Raw genomic sequence first — 15,134 nt, 5'->3', positions numbered from 1 at the left:
CAGTCCAAGGGACTCTCAAGAGTCTTCTCCAACACCACAGTTCAAAAGCATCAATTCTTCAGCACTCAGCCTTCTTCACAGTCCAACTCTGACATCCATACATGACCACAGGAAAAACCATAGCCTTGACTAGACGGACCTTTGTTGGCAAAGTAATGTCTTTGCTTTTGAACATGCTATCTAGGTTGGTCATAACTTTCCTTCCAAGGAATAAGCATCTTTTAATTTCATGGCTGCAGTCACCATCTGCAGTGATTTTGGAGCCCAGAAAAATAAAGTCTGACACTGTTTCCACTGTTTCCCCATCTATTTCCCATGAAGTGATGGGACTGGATGCCATGATCTTCGTTTTCTGAATGTTGAGCTTTAAGCCAACTTTTTCACTCTCCACTTTCAATCCAGACTTAAAAGGACAAATAATATATGATTTCATTTATGTACCTAGAAGAATTAAATTCATAAATTTGGAAAGTACAATAATTGTTACCAGGACCTGAGGTAAGGGGAAATGGGGAGTTATTCTTGAATTGGTACAGAGTTTCAGTTTGGGAATATAAAACAAAGTAGGCTTTAAGAATAAAAATTTATGAGAGTCTAAAAAGCCATTATATATTGATAAAATGGTCAATTTATTGAGAAGATTTAACAATGATAAACATATATATATATATATATATATATACACCAAATAACAAAGTCCAAAAAACACATAGCAAAAACTTACAGACTTAAAAGAAGAAATAGACTCTTCTACAAAAGTAGTTGAAGAATACAATAATTCATTCAATAATTAATAGGACAGTTGATAAATTATTAAGATATAGAGTTTTTTAACGACACTATAAACAAACTAGACCTAAAAGTGTGTACATAACATTCTTCCTGACAACACCAGAATACGTTCTTCCCAAGTATAGATGAAACATTCTCCAGGATAGACATGTTAGACCACAAAACAAGTCTTATACATTAAAAAAGATTGAAATCATTCAAAATATCTCCTCTATCCACAATAGCATGAAATTAGAAATCAATAACAAATAAAATTCGAAATTCACAACTCTGTGGAAATTCACACTCAAATAATGAAGGATTCAAAGAAGAAATTAGAAAATAATTTCATGAATGCAAAAATAGAAAAATTTATGAGATTTAGTTAAAGTAGTGCTCAGGGGAAATTTTATAGCTATGAATGCCTATGTTAAAAATGAAGAAAGTTCTCAAATTCATTGCTTGATTTTAAGGAACTAGAAAAAGAAGAGAAAACTAAATCCAAAGATAGCAGAAGCTAGGTATAATAAAGGTTAGTGATAAATGAAAGAGAATGGAGAAAATCAATAGACATTAAAGTTTTTTTTTTTCAAAAACTCAATAAAAGTGACAAAATATTAGCTAGGCTGACTATGAAAAATGAAAGCATACTCAAATTACTAAAAAATTGGAAATGAAAATGAGGGCATTAGTACTAACATTACAGAAACTGAAAGATTTATAAGGAAATACTATGAACAATTATATGCCAACAAAATAGATAACTTAGATGAAATAGAAAAATTCCTAGAAACACACAAACTATAGAATATCTGAACAGTCCTATAATAATAAAGAGATAGAATTTGTAATAAAAGCCTCCAAAGAAAAGTCCAGGACCAGATGACTTCACTAGTGAATTCTACCAAACATTTAAAGCAGAGTAACACCAATCCTTTTCAAATCCTTCCAAAAAGAGAAGAGGAAGGAACATTTTGGAAATCATCCTATGAGGCTAGCATTATTCTGATTCTAAAGCCAGATAAAAGTATTACAAGAAACAAAAATAACAGATCAATATCCCATATGAGTATAGTTCCAAAAATCCTCAATAAAATAATCCAGTATGGTATTGAAATGATTATATCTATGACCAAGTAGGAAATATTCCAGAAATGCAAGAGTGGTTCAACACACACAAAAAAGCTAGCAGGGAAAAGCACATGATTATCCCAATTGATGCAGAAAAGCTATTTGTCAAAGTCCAACACCCTTTAACGTTAAAAGCACTGAGTAAAAATTTCCTCCTAGTTGCTTTTCTTTTTCAGATATTTTCTGCATCTTTTTACATATATATATTTCCCTAAGAAATCCGATTGTCTACTTAAAAATTAACAATCAAATAAAAAACCATGTAGGTCTATCTGTTGGGATTCTGTTAAATTTCTAAATTAGGGGAAATTAACATCTTTATAAACTACTAGCTTTCCAAAAAAATATCATTAAGTATTTCATACATATAGCATATTTTTAGCATGTATAGCTTAAGTAATAATAACAAATCAATATTTACTCACTACTAGAGTACTCTTGCCTGGAAAATCCCATGGATGGAGGAGCCTGGTAGGCTGCATCCATGGGGTCGCTACGAGTCGGACACGACTGAGCGACTTCCCTTTCACTTTTCACTCTCATGCATTGGAGAAGGAAATGGCAACCCACTCCAGTGTTCTTGCCTGGAGAATCCCAGGGGTGGGGGAACCTGGTGGGCTTCTGTCTATGGGGTCGCATAGAGTCCAACACGACTGAAGCGACTTAGCAGCAGCAGCAGAGATACAATTAGAGATATTACTTTTACTATTATTTTTAATTGTGGTAGTATACATATAACATAATATTTACCCATCTTAACCATTTTCCCCAGCTTTATTGAGGTTGTTGTTTAGTTGTTAAGTCATGTCTGACACTTTTGCAACCCCATAAACTGCAGCTGGCGGGCTCCTCTGTCCATGGGATTTCCCAGGCAAGAATACTGGAGTGGGTTGCCATTTATTTCTCCATTTATTGAGGTATAATAGACAAATAAAATTATATATATTCAAAATGTACTAATTGATGATTTATATACATTGTAAAACAGTCACCATAATCAAGCTAATCATCTCACAGTTACCTTTTTGTGTGTGTAAGAATGCTTAAGATCTACTCTCTCAACAAATTTAAAGTATACAATACAGTAGTGTTAAGCTATAGTTACCATTCTGTACATTAGATCCTCAGAAGTTAGCCATCTTATACCTGAATGTTTGTACCCTCTGTCCAACATCTTTCCATATCCCCCACCCCCAAGTCCTTGGTAACAGCTATTCTATTCTCTATTTCTATTAGCTTTTCTTTTCTTTTTTTAGATTTTACATATAGGTGATACCATTCAGTATTTGTCTTTCCCTATCTAGCTTTTTTCACTTAGCATAATGCCTTCCAGGTTCATCCTTGTTGATGTAAACAGCAGGATTCCCTTCATAACTGAATAATATTTCATTATACCAGTAATATACCATTTTTATGGTATATAGATACCATAACATTTAGGTTGTTTCCTTAAATTGGCTATTGTGAATAATGCTGCATTGGACGGGGGGTGCAGGTAGCTCTTTAAGATCCTGCTTTTATTTTTCTTGGATGTATATCCAGAATTGGGGTTGCTTGATCATATAGTAGTTCTACTTTTAATTTTTTAAGAAACTCCACAGTGTATCTATAAAGGCTGTACCAATTTACATTTCCACCATTGTACAAGGGTTCCATTCTCTCAGCAACACTTGTTATCTTTTGTCTTTTCTATATTAGACTTTCTAACAGATGTGAGGTGATATATTATTGTAGTATTGATTTACATCTCCCTGATAATCTCAAATATGCAGATGACACCATCCTTACGGCAGAAACCAAAGAGGAACTGAAGAGCCTCTTGATGAAACTGAAACAGGAAAGTGAAAAAGCTGGCTTAAAACTCAACATTCAAAAAACTAAGATCATGGCATCTGGTCCCATTGAATTGAGTTCACTTGCTCAGTCATGTCCTACTCTTTGCGACCCCATGAACCGCAACACGCTAGGCCTCCCTGTCCATCACCAACTCCCGGAGTCCATCCAAACCCATGTCCACTAAGACGGTGATACCATCCAACCATTTCATCCTCTGTCGTCCCCTTCTCCTCCTGTCCTCAATCTTTCCCAGCATCAGGGTCCTTTCAAATGAGTCAGCTCTTCACATCAGGTGGCCCAAGTATTGGAGTTTCAGCTTCAACATCAGTCCTTCCAATGAACACCCAGGACTGATCTCCTTTAGGATGGACTGGTTGGATCTCCTTGCAGTCCAAGGGACTCTCAAGAGTCTTCTCCAACACCACGGTTCAAAAGCATTAATTCTTCAGCACTCTGGTCCCATTACGTCATGGCAAATAGATGGGGAAACAGTGACAGACTTTATTTTGGGGGGCTCCAAAAATCACTGCAGATGCTGACTGCAGCCATGAAATAAAAAGATGCTTGATCCTTGGAAGAAAAGCTATGACCAACTTAGCATATTAAAAAGTGGAGACATTACTTTGCCGACAAAGGTCTGTCTAGTCAAAGCTATGGTTTTTCCAGTAGTCATATGGGGATGTGAGAATTGAACCATAAAGAAAGCTGATTGGCGAAGAACTGATGCTTTTGAATGTGGTGTTGGAGAAGACTCTTGAGAGTCCCTTGGACTGCAAGATCAAACCAGTCAGTCCTAAAGGAAATCAGTCCTGAATATGCATTGGAAGGACTGATGCTGAAGCTGAAACTCCAATACTTTGGCCATCTGATGCAAAGAGCTGTCTCATTTGAAAAGACCCTGATGCTGGGAAAGATTGAAGGTGGGAGAAGGGGATGACAGAGGATGAGATGGTTGGATGGCATCACTGACTCGTTGGACATGAGTTTGAGAAAGGAGTTGGTGATGGACAGGGAAGCCTGGCATGGTGCAGTCCATGGGGTTGCAAAGAATTGGACACGACTGAGCGACTGAACTGAACTGAACTGACTGATGATTAGTGATGTTGAACACTTTTTCATATACTTGTTAGCCATTTGAATGTCTTCTTTGGAAAAAAGTCTATTCAAGTCCTTTGCCCATTTTTAATCAGATTATTCTTTTTGCTACTGAATTAATTCTGTAAGTTCCCTATATATTTTTTATTAACCCTTTATCAGACATACAGTTTACAAATATTCTCTCCCATTCTGTAGATTGGCTTTTCATATTGTGGAGTCGTACAATATTTGCTCTTATGTGTCTGGATTATTTACTGAGCATAATGTCTTTAAGGTTCATTAATGTTACAGTATGTATCAGAATTTCCTTCCTTTTTATGGCTGCATAACCATTCATAGCATGTTTATAACAATTTTGGTTATCCATTCATCTGTCAATGGACACTATAGTTGCTTCTGTCTCTTGGCTGATGTGAATAACTCTGCTATGAATTATATATGCTATGTACCAACGTGTCTTCAGGATTATCAGTTCAGTCAGTTCAATCGCTCAGTCGTGTCTGACTCTTTGCGAACCCATGAACTGCAGCACGCCAAGCCTCCCTGCCCATCACCAACTCTCAGAGTTTTCTCAAACTTATGTCCATTGAGTTGGTGACGCCATTCAACCATCTAATCCTCTGTCATCCCCTTCACCTTTTGCCCTCAATCTTTATAGCATCAGGGTCTTTCAAATGAATCAGCTCTTCGCATCACGTGGCCAAAGTATTGGAGTTTCACCTTCAGCATCAGGCCTTCCAATGAACACCCAGGACTGATCTCCATTAGGATGGACTGGTTGGACCTTCTTGCAGTCCAAGGGACTCTCGAGAGTCTTCTTTAACACCACAGTTCAAAACCATCAATTCTTCAGTGCTCAGCTTTCTTTATAGTCCAACTCTCACATCCATACATGACTACAGGAAAAACCATAGCCTTACCTAGACGGATCTTTGTTGACAAAGTAATGTCTCTGCTTTTGAATATGCTATCTAGGTTGGTCATAACTTTCCTTCCAAGGAGTAAGCATCTTTTAATTTCATGGCTGCAGTCACCAGCTGCAGTGATTTCGAAGCCCCCCAAAAATAAACTCAACCACTGTTTCCCCATCTGTTTGCCATGAAGTGATAGGACCAGATGCCATGATCTTCGTTTTCTGAATGTTGAACTTTAAGCCAACATTTTCACTCTCCTCTTTCACTTTCATCAAGAGGCTCTTTAATTCTTCTTCCCTTTCTGCCATAAGGGTGGTGTCATCTGCATATTTGAAGTTATTGATATTTCTCCCAGCAATCGTGATTCCAGCTTGTGCCTCTTCCAGCCCAGCGTTTCTCATGATGTACTCTGCATATAAATTAAATAAACAGGGTGACAATTTACAGCCTTGACATACTCCTTTTCCTATTTGGAACCAGTCTGTTGTTCCATGTCCACGTTCTAACTGTTGCTTCCTGACCTGCATACAAATTTCTCAAGAGGCAGATCAGGTGGTCTGGTATTCCCATCTCTTTCAGAATTTTCCACAGTTTCTTGTGATCCACACAGTCAAAGGCTTTGGCATAGTCAATAAAGCAGAAGCCCATCTTTGCATGAAATGTTCCCTTGGTATCTCTAATTTTCTTAAAGAGATCTCTAGTCTTTCCCATTCTATTGTTTTCCTCTATTTCTTTGCACTGATTGCTGAGGAAGGCTTTCTTATCTCTTCTTGCTATTCTTTGGAACTCTGCATTCAGGTGCATATATCTTTCCTTTTCTCCTTTGCTTTTCGCTTCTCTTCTTTTCACAGCTATTTGTAAGGCCTCCTCAGACAGCCATTTTGCTTTTTTGCATTTTTTTTTTCATGGGGATGGTCTTGATCCCTGTCTCCTGTACAATGTCATGAACCTCTGTCCATAGATCATCAGGCACTCTATCTATCAGATCTAGTCCCTTAAATCTATTTCTCACTTCCACTGTATAATCATAAGGGATTTGATTTAGGTCATACCTGAGTGGTCTAGTGGTTTTCCCTACTTTCTTCAATTTCAGCCTGAATTTGGCAATAAGGAGTTCATGATCTGAGCCACAGTCAGCTCCTGGTCTTGCTTTTGTTGACTGTATAGAGCTTTTCCATCTTTGGCTGCAAAGAATATAATCAACCTGATTTTGGTGTTGACCATCTGGTGATGTCCATGTGTAGAGTCTTCTCTTGCGTTGTTGGAAGAGGGTGTTTGCTATGACTAGTTCATTTTCTTGGCAAAACTCTACTGGTCTTTGCCCTGCTTCATTCCGTATTCCAAGGCCAAATTTGCCTGTTACTCCAGGTGTTTCTTGACTTCCTACTTTTGCATTCCAGTCCCACATAATGAAAAGGACATCTTTTTTGCGTGTTAGTTCTAAAAGGAAGGTCTTCATAGAACCGTTCAACTTCAGCTTATTCAGCATTACTGGTTGGGGCATAGACTTGGATTACTGTGACATTGAATGGTTTGCCTTGGAAATGAACAGAGATCATTACAACGGCACACACAGTGCGGTGGCTGGGACGGTGCACATAGTGTGGCCAAGAGGAGCTACCCCACATCCGAGGTTAGGGGCAGAAGCCGGGAGGATCCCATGCTCAAGCAGCTGTGGCCAAGACGAGTTACCCCACGTCCGAAGTCAGGGGCAGCAGCCGTGAGTGCCAGGCTGCAACGGTGCAGGAACGGCCAAGAGGAGCTACCCCCTGTCCGGGGCCAGGGGTGGCAGCCGGGAGGATCAACCTCCAAGGAGCGGTGGCTGTGCGGGCGCAGGAGGGCCTAGAGGAGCTATTTCACGTTCAAGGTCAGGAGGGGTGGCAGTGAGGAGATACTCCTCATCCAAGGTAAGGAGCAGCGGCTGCGCTTTGCTGGAGTAGCCGTGAAGAGATACCCCACGTCCAAGGTAAGAGAAACCCAAGTAAGAGGGTAGGTGTTGTAAGAGGGCATCAGAGGGCAGACACACTGAAACCATACTCACAGAAAACTAGTCAATCTAATCACACTAGGACCACAGCCTTGTCTAACTCAATGAAACTAAGCCATGCCCGTGGGGCCACCCAAGACAGGTGGGTAATGGTGGAGAGGTCTGACAGAATGTGGGCCACTGGAGAAGGGAATGGCAAACCACTTCAGTATTCTTGCCTTGAGAACCCCATGAACAGTATGAAAAGGCAAAATGATAGGATACTGAAAGGGGAACTCCCCAGGTCAGTTAGGTGCCCAATATGCTACTGGAGATCAGTGGAGAAATAACTCCAGAAAGAATGAAGGGATGGAGCCAAAGTAAAAACAATACTCAGTCGTGGATGTGACTGGTGATAGAAGCAAGGTCTGATGCTGTAAAGAGCAATATTGCATAAGAACCTGGAATGCCAGGTCCATGAATCAAGGCAAATTGTAAGTGGTCAAACAGGAGATGGCAAGAGTGAACGTCAACATTCTAGGAATCAGCAAACTAAAATGGACTGGAATGGGTGAATTTAACTCCGATGACCATTATATCTACTACTGCAGGCAGGAATCCCTTAGAAGAAATGGAGTAGCCATCATGGTCAACAAAAGAGTCTGAAATGCAGTACTTGGATGCAATCTCAAGGTAATGGTGACCTCCCTCAAAAGATCCCATGCATGTACTGCTACACCCAGTGCCCCCAACCCTGCAGCAGGCCACCACCAACCGACGCCTTCACTGGAGACTCCTGGACACCCACAGGCAAGGCTCCTGTGGGGTCACTGTTCCTTTCTCCTGGGTCCTGGTGAACAAGGTTCTGTTATGCCCTCCAAGAGTCTATTTTCCAGTCCTATGTAAGTTCTGGCAGCTCTATGGTGGGGTTAATCACCACCTCCTCCAAAAGGACTTATGCCATACCCACACCCAGAGCCCCTGTCCCTGTGGCAGATCACCGCCAACCTGTACCTCCTCAGCAGATGCTCAAAGACAGTTCTATCTCAGTCTCTGTGGGGTCCCTGGGTCCTGGTGCACACAAAGTTTGTTTCAGCCCTCTGAGCGTCTCTGGTGGGAATGGGGTTTGATTCTAAATGCAACTTTGCCCCTCCTACAGTCTTTCTGGGGCTTCTCCTTTGCCCTTGGATGTGGGGTATCTCCTCACAGTCCCATGAACAGTATGAAAAGGCAAAAAGATAGGACACTGAAAGAGGAACTCCCCAGGTCAGTAGGTGCCCAATATGCTACTGGAAATCAGTGGAAAAGTAACTCCAGAAAGAATGAAGAGACAGAGACAAAGCAAAAACAACACCCAGTTGTGGATGTGACTGGTGATGGAAGCAAGGTCCAATGCTGTAAAGAACAATATTGCATAGGAACCTGGAATGTTAGGTCCATGAATCAGGGCAAATTGGAAGTGGTCAAACAGGAGATGGCAAGAGTGAACGTTGACATTTTAGGAATCAGCAAACTAAAATGGACTGGAATGAGTGAATTTAACTCAGATGACCATTATATCTACTATTGTGGGCAAGAATCCCTTAGAAGAAATGAGGTAGCTGTCATAGTCAACAAAAGAGTCTGAAATGCAGTACTTGGATGCAATCTCAAAAACGGCAGAATGATCTCTGTTCATTTCCAAGGCAAACCATTCAGTATCACGGTAATGCAAGTCTATGCCCCAACCAGTAATGCTGAAGAAGCTGAAGTTGAATGGTTCTATGAAGACCTCCAAGACCTTCTAGAACTAACATCCAAAAAAGATGTCCTTTTCATTATAGGGGACTGGAATGCAAAAGTAGGAAGTCAAGAGACACCTGGAGTAACAGGCAAATTTGGCCTTGGAATACAAAATGAAGCAGGGAAAAGGCTAACAGAATTTTGCCAAGAGAATGCACTGGTCATAGCAAGCACCCTCTTCCAACAACGTAAGAGAAGACTCTACACAGGGACATCACAGATGGTCAATAGTGAAATCAGATTGATTATATTCTTTGCAGCCAAAGATGGAGAAGCTCTACAATCAGTGAAAAAGGGACCAGGAGCTGACTGTGGCTCAGATCATGAACTCCTTATTGCCTAATTCAGACTGAAATTGAAGACTGTAGGAAAAACCACTAGACCGTTCAGTAGTTGGACACGAGTTTGAGCAAACTCTAGGAGATAGTGAAGGACAGGGAACCTTGGTGTGCTGCAGTCCATGGGCTTGCAAACAGTCAGATATCACTGAGAAACTGAACAACAATCTCTCTGGCTCCGGCCTTTTTTCCAGATACATTTTCACATTCCTAATTTCTATATTTATGCATTCCTTCCATTTAAAAAAGTACATGTATCTTCTTCAGGTTTTTCTATTTTAAATATATTTATTTTGTTCAAAGAAGCTGATTCTTTATCAGTTCTAAATTATATGTTTTTAAATTTTTTTTGGTTTTAATCTTTTTTCATTTCTCTAAGTTCTGCAGTTTTGTCTAAGTTTTTTAAAGAAAATCTGAATTATAATGTAATAAAATATTTTTCTTTGATATACTGTTTTTGGCTGGAGTCCATAAACTTTGTTTCCATCTTCTAAATTGCTGGCCATTTTCATTGTGATTACCTTTTTGAACCTACACTTATTTAGTAAGTGATTTATACATTTTAAAATACCTAGGGAGTTTAAATTTTTTAATTTATTTATTTTTGGCATTTACTCTTGTTTTAGAAAGTACAATCAATCAGAGCTTTTATAACAGGAAAAATATCTATGTTACAGTGTATGTACTATTTATTTGATAGCCTGATCATTTCTCTGTGTCAATAAACATTCTGCTATAACATGATTTTTAGTAGCAGCAATGTGTTTTATCTTATACATGTGTCAATGAGTCCCATTTTAGATTCTATGCCCTTTAAAGATAAATGTTTCTTGTGTATCAGTTCAATAAATAATGTTGAGGTGAACACTAATTTTAATATACGTTTTGAGTATATATCTATGATCATTCTCTTAAATTTCTAGAAGTGTAATATTTGTTTCAAAGGATAAAGACTTTTTAAAGGTTTTTGACCTATAATGCCAAATTGACTCCCAAAAATGTTATATGAATTTTCTGCCCCCAGTGGTAATGTATGGGGTCCTCATCCCTCCATACTCTGGCCAATAAGATATAACTATGCTGCTGCTGCTAAGTTGCTTCAGTCGTGTCTGACACTGGGTGACCCCATAGACAGCAGCCCACCAGGCTCCCCCATCCCTGGGATTCTCCAGGCAAGAACACTGGAGTGGGTTGCCATTTCCTTCTCCAATGCATGAAAATGAAAAGTGAAAGTGAAGTCACTCAGTCGTGCCCGACTATTAGCGACCCCATGGACTGCAGCCTACCAGGCTCCTTTGTCCATGGGATTTTCCAGGCAAGAGTACTGGAGTGGGGTGCCATTGCCTTCTCCCAGATATAACTATATTGAACCTTTTATTAATGTTGTGTGAGTCACTCAGTCGTGTCGGACTCTTTGCGACCCCATGGACTGTAGTCCACCAGGCTCCTCTGTCAATGGGATTCTCCAGGCAAGAATATTGCAGTGAGTTGCCATTCTGTTCTCCAAGGGAATCTTCCTGACCCAGGGTTCAAACCCAGGTCTCCTGCATTGCAGGCAGATTCTTTACCTTCTGAGCCACCAGGGAAGCCCTGGTGACAAGCGTTTTATTAATACATAATGTCTTTGTTTGTAGACTTTTGGTTTAAAGTCTATTTTGGCTGATATTAGTCTAGCCATCTCTGTTCTCTTGGTTACAATTTGCGTGGATTTCCCCCCCATCTTTTCACTTTCAATGTATTTGTGTCTATGGATATAGAATGAGTCTCTTCTAGACCACATGTAGTTGGATCATGTGTTTTTATCCATTCTTACAATACCAGTCTTTTCATTGGAGAGTCTATTGATCGACAATTTAAGTAATTACTGATAAAAAAAAAAAGGACTTTTGTCATTTTGATATTTGTTTTCTGTATGCTTTATAGCTTTGTCCCTCATTTCCCTGCATTACTGTCTTCGTGTTTAGCTGATTTTTTTTTTTTTTTTGAAGTAAAGTGCTTAAATTCCTTCCTCATTTTCTCTGAAGTTAAAGAGGGAACTTGTGACTTGGCTAGAGGAAGAGAGCGCTGCTTACCTCCAGCTAAAAGTTTCCACACAGAAATGGGTGCCTATTGCTTCCTGATCTTTGGCTTTGTTCCAAAAAGAAGTAAAAGGATTTCCATGGGAAATGTTCCAATTTTTAGATGTTGGCATCTAATGTTGATAACGTGCAGGTCAAACATATTGTGGACCTGATTCAGTAAGAGGGCTACCATTTTGTAACTTCTGGCACAGGGTACTGGTGAGTCAAAATAAGGCTTCCTTCCTCTGAAATTAGAAAAGATGCCTAAAGGGAATTTAAAGAGGCCTTCATTGATGTGTGTGTCCTTAATAAAGGGACATTGCCTCTTTTCCTCCTCCAACTCTGGGCCAAGATTCTGAAGGCATGGGAAATGAAGTACCAGATGGTTGTGGGGGAAAGGGGGTACAGAATTCAAAAGCAGATTCCTGTGTTCCTCCGCTAAATAGAGCTCAGCACCACGATGAGACTCAAGAATTTGTTTGGCTCAGTGTGATATAGGAGTTTTCAGCTGTGTTTTGACAGACTGGACTGAGATTGCCCCAATTGCTCCATTGAGAGGCTAGTAGTGTGATTGAGTTTATCTTGTTTAGACAGCACAGAGAGCGACAGAATCAATTTCTAGGAACGAAAGAGGGTCACAAAAGGTCAGACTCAGCTGAATTGAAAGAGTCTTTCAGATGGGGATGAAAGGTTACACATCAAGTCTTATGGACGTTCAAAACAGAATGTGTCTTCAGTTATAAAACCAGATACATTTCTTTGACCATTTGAGTTTATGGATCATGAACTGTACCCCCTACACTACCTTTTCTGATATAAATTCTATCACATTCTGTTTGATATGTAGTATTGTCATCATCGTTATTTTGTAAGTCATTTTTCATCACAACTTCAATTTTCTTTTGACACCAACAGTTACCACTCCTCATCCCAGGTTTTATTTAAAATCTAAAATTGCCTTTTCTATTTTGTAGAACTTCAGTTTTTCAGATCTGATTTTTAAAAAATGGACCGTAGCATATGAAATTGAACATATTCATATCTGTGAAAATGTATTTTTTAGAAATTCCTAAACATAATATTCGTACCTGCAAAAATGTGTGTTTTTGAAATTACCAAAGCCCCAATCTATGTTGAATCTTAATGTTTACACCTGTTTTCTTAAATTTTTAAAAATATGTATGTCTAAAGTAATTAGCTTCTAATTAAAATAAATTTAAATATAAAAAAATATGTATGTCTAAATAATCACCAGTATCTTTATGTTCACAATTTGCTGCTATGGTTTTCTTTGTTTGGTTGTTTCCTCACTGTTCTCTTTCAAAGCTACTTATACACATTATACATATTTTTCTGGGTTATTGTCATTAAACTATACACTTATGTAAGACCAGATAGAGATGTATTTCAATGTCATTTAAAAGCTAATGAGTTCAAATAAATCAAAGCAATCAATACATAACTAAAGTTAAAGCTACTTGGCAAGATCATAGACATTTCTAGGATCAGCTGTATTTGTGCAACAAGTCTCTGAGGAAATGTCACCTCCTCAGGGTGCCTTGTGTATCTAAGACAGAAATATATGTCCCCCCACACACATTCTCTATCCTTTTACCTGGTGTTTGTTTTTTTTTCCTCTATGGCAATTTATCTTCATCTGACACACTATTTTACTTGTTAATAGATTCTAGGCCTGTGTTTGCAAACTTGGTCTGATTTATTCACTGATATGTATCCAATTCCTCAAACAGTGGCTGGCACACAGTGGCTCTTAAATGTTAAATCAAAATGCATTCAAAGAATCTAGAAGTTGCCTAACGCTCAGGATGTTCAATGATCCGAGTCATCAGTGACGCAGAAACATTAATTATAAGACATCTACAAGTGAGTAACTTTTTTGAGATTTTTATTTTTTAACCAGCCCTTTCCTCTTTTAACATGGTAGTTAAAATTCACTGACCCGGAAGTAGCCTCAATCTATCAATCTTTGGTCAAAGAAGAGGTTTCAGAGACAATAATACAATTATCAGTGAGCAAAAAGAGGTGGGGAACAAAGGGAAAAATTAAGCGTTAGCCTCAATTGGGCATTCCCGGGTTAGATGTCCGGATTTGCCACAGCGGTAGCAGTTGACCTCATTCATCTTTCTACAATTGATGGCCACGTGGCCAATCTCGCCACAACGGTAGCACTTGACTTGGGTGCAGTATTTTTGAATGTGGCCACTTTTGCCGCAAGAGTAGCACTTCCGCTCTTCCTGACGGTCACAATCACGAGCCAGATGGCCTGGTCTGCCACAGGTGTAACAGCAACGCTCTCCCTCTCGCTTAGGCTCGGCACAGTCTTTGGCAATGTGGCCACTTTTCCCACAGTTGTAGCAGATGTCATCGAGAAGGTCACAGTCCTTAGCATAATGACCAAATTTACCGCAGCGGTAACAGATGACGGGTAGGGTGGTTGAACTGCACTGAGCTCCACGGCCACGGCCTCTAGCTCCACGCCCCCGAGCTCCTCCTCCTTTAGAGCATCCCGGGGCCCAGTGGCCAACGCGTCCACACTTGAAGCACTCCTTACTGCTCATGGCTGTGGTGGGATCTGCAAGTGAGTGGGTCCACTGCTGCCCCGGAGGCCCCGGCACAACCTCTCCTTACAGCGGCTTAGACAGAACTGGCAGTTTTTCTCTAGGGGCCTCAGCGACGTCACACAAGGCTTGCGCACAGTCCCATTCTTATGTCACAGGCTTTCCAGCAGCCCCTCCCACCTGACTTTCCTCCTGTAGTTGAAGCCCAAAGCACAGCTGGGTGGTGTTTTCCGTTTTTGTTTAGTTTTCAATTAAATAAACGTTTCTTGGGTCTTGAAGTTTGAGTTTGAATCCCTTCTTGTTCAGAAAATGTACCCTGTAGGATTTCATATAATCAAGTCTTAGGTCTGCTTTGTGGTCTAGTAGATGACCAGTTTTTATACATGTGCTATAGACATAGGAAAAACATGTGTGAGATGTATCTAATCCAGAAACAAATTATGACAAATTAGAGTAATTCATTTGCGGGGGTTAAAAATGAAATACAAATGTCTATAAAGATATGATATACATAAAATGGAAAAAAAATCTGTAAAATGCCACAGGAAGATTTACTCACAATTTAGCCTATTGCAAGAATCTTAGTTTTCAAGATCATCATAACCATTTAAGGTACAAAACATATATGATTGAATCACTCAGTATGAAGAACATGATAT

General features: G+C 39.6%; 1 protein-coding gene across 1 annotated transcript; it reads right to left on the bottom strand.

Annotated features, from left to right (window-relative positions):
• Positions 1–13,785: 13,785 nt before the first annotated feature.
• On the bottom strand, positions 13,786–14,844 carry ZCCHC13 (zinc finger CCHC-type containing 13). The gene has a single exon (XM_086388986.1). The coding sequence runs from the start codon at positions 14,473–14,475 to the stop codon at positions 13,960–13,962; it is 516 nt and encodes a 171-aa protein (XP_086245112.1). The 5' UTR covers positions 14,476–14,844; the 3' UTR covers positions 13,786–13,959.
• Between the last annotated feature and the right edge of the window lie 290 nt (positions 14,845–15,134).

This window comes from Bos grunniens, chromosome X (genome assembly GCF_055505025.1).
Source record: "Bos grunniens cultivar Pamir isolate PY7600 chromosome X, Bosgru_T2T1.0, whole genome shotgun sequence".
Taxonomy (NCBI): domain Eukaryota; kingdom Metazoa; phylum Chordata; class Mammalia; order Artiodactyla; family Bovidae; genus Bos; species Bos grunniens.
The sequence above is the reverse complement of the archived record's forward strand: the minus strand, read 5'-3'. Positions and strand labels throughout refer to the sequence as shown.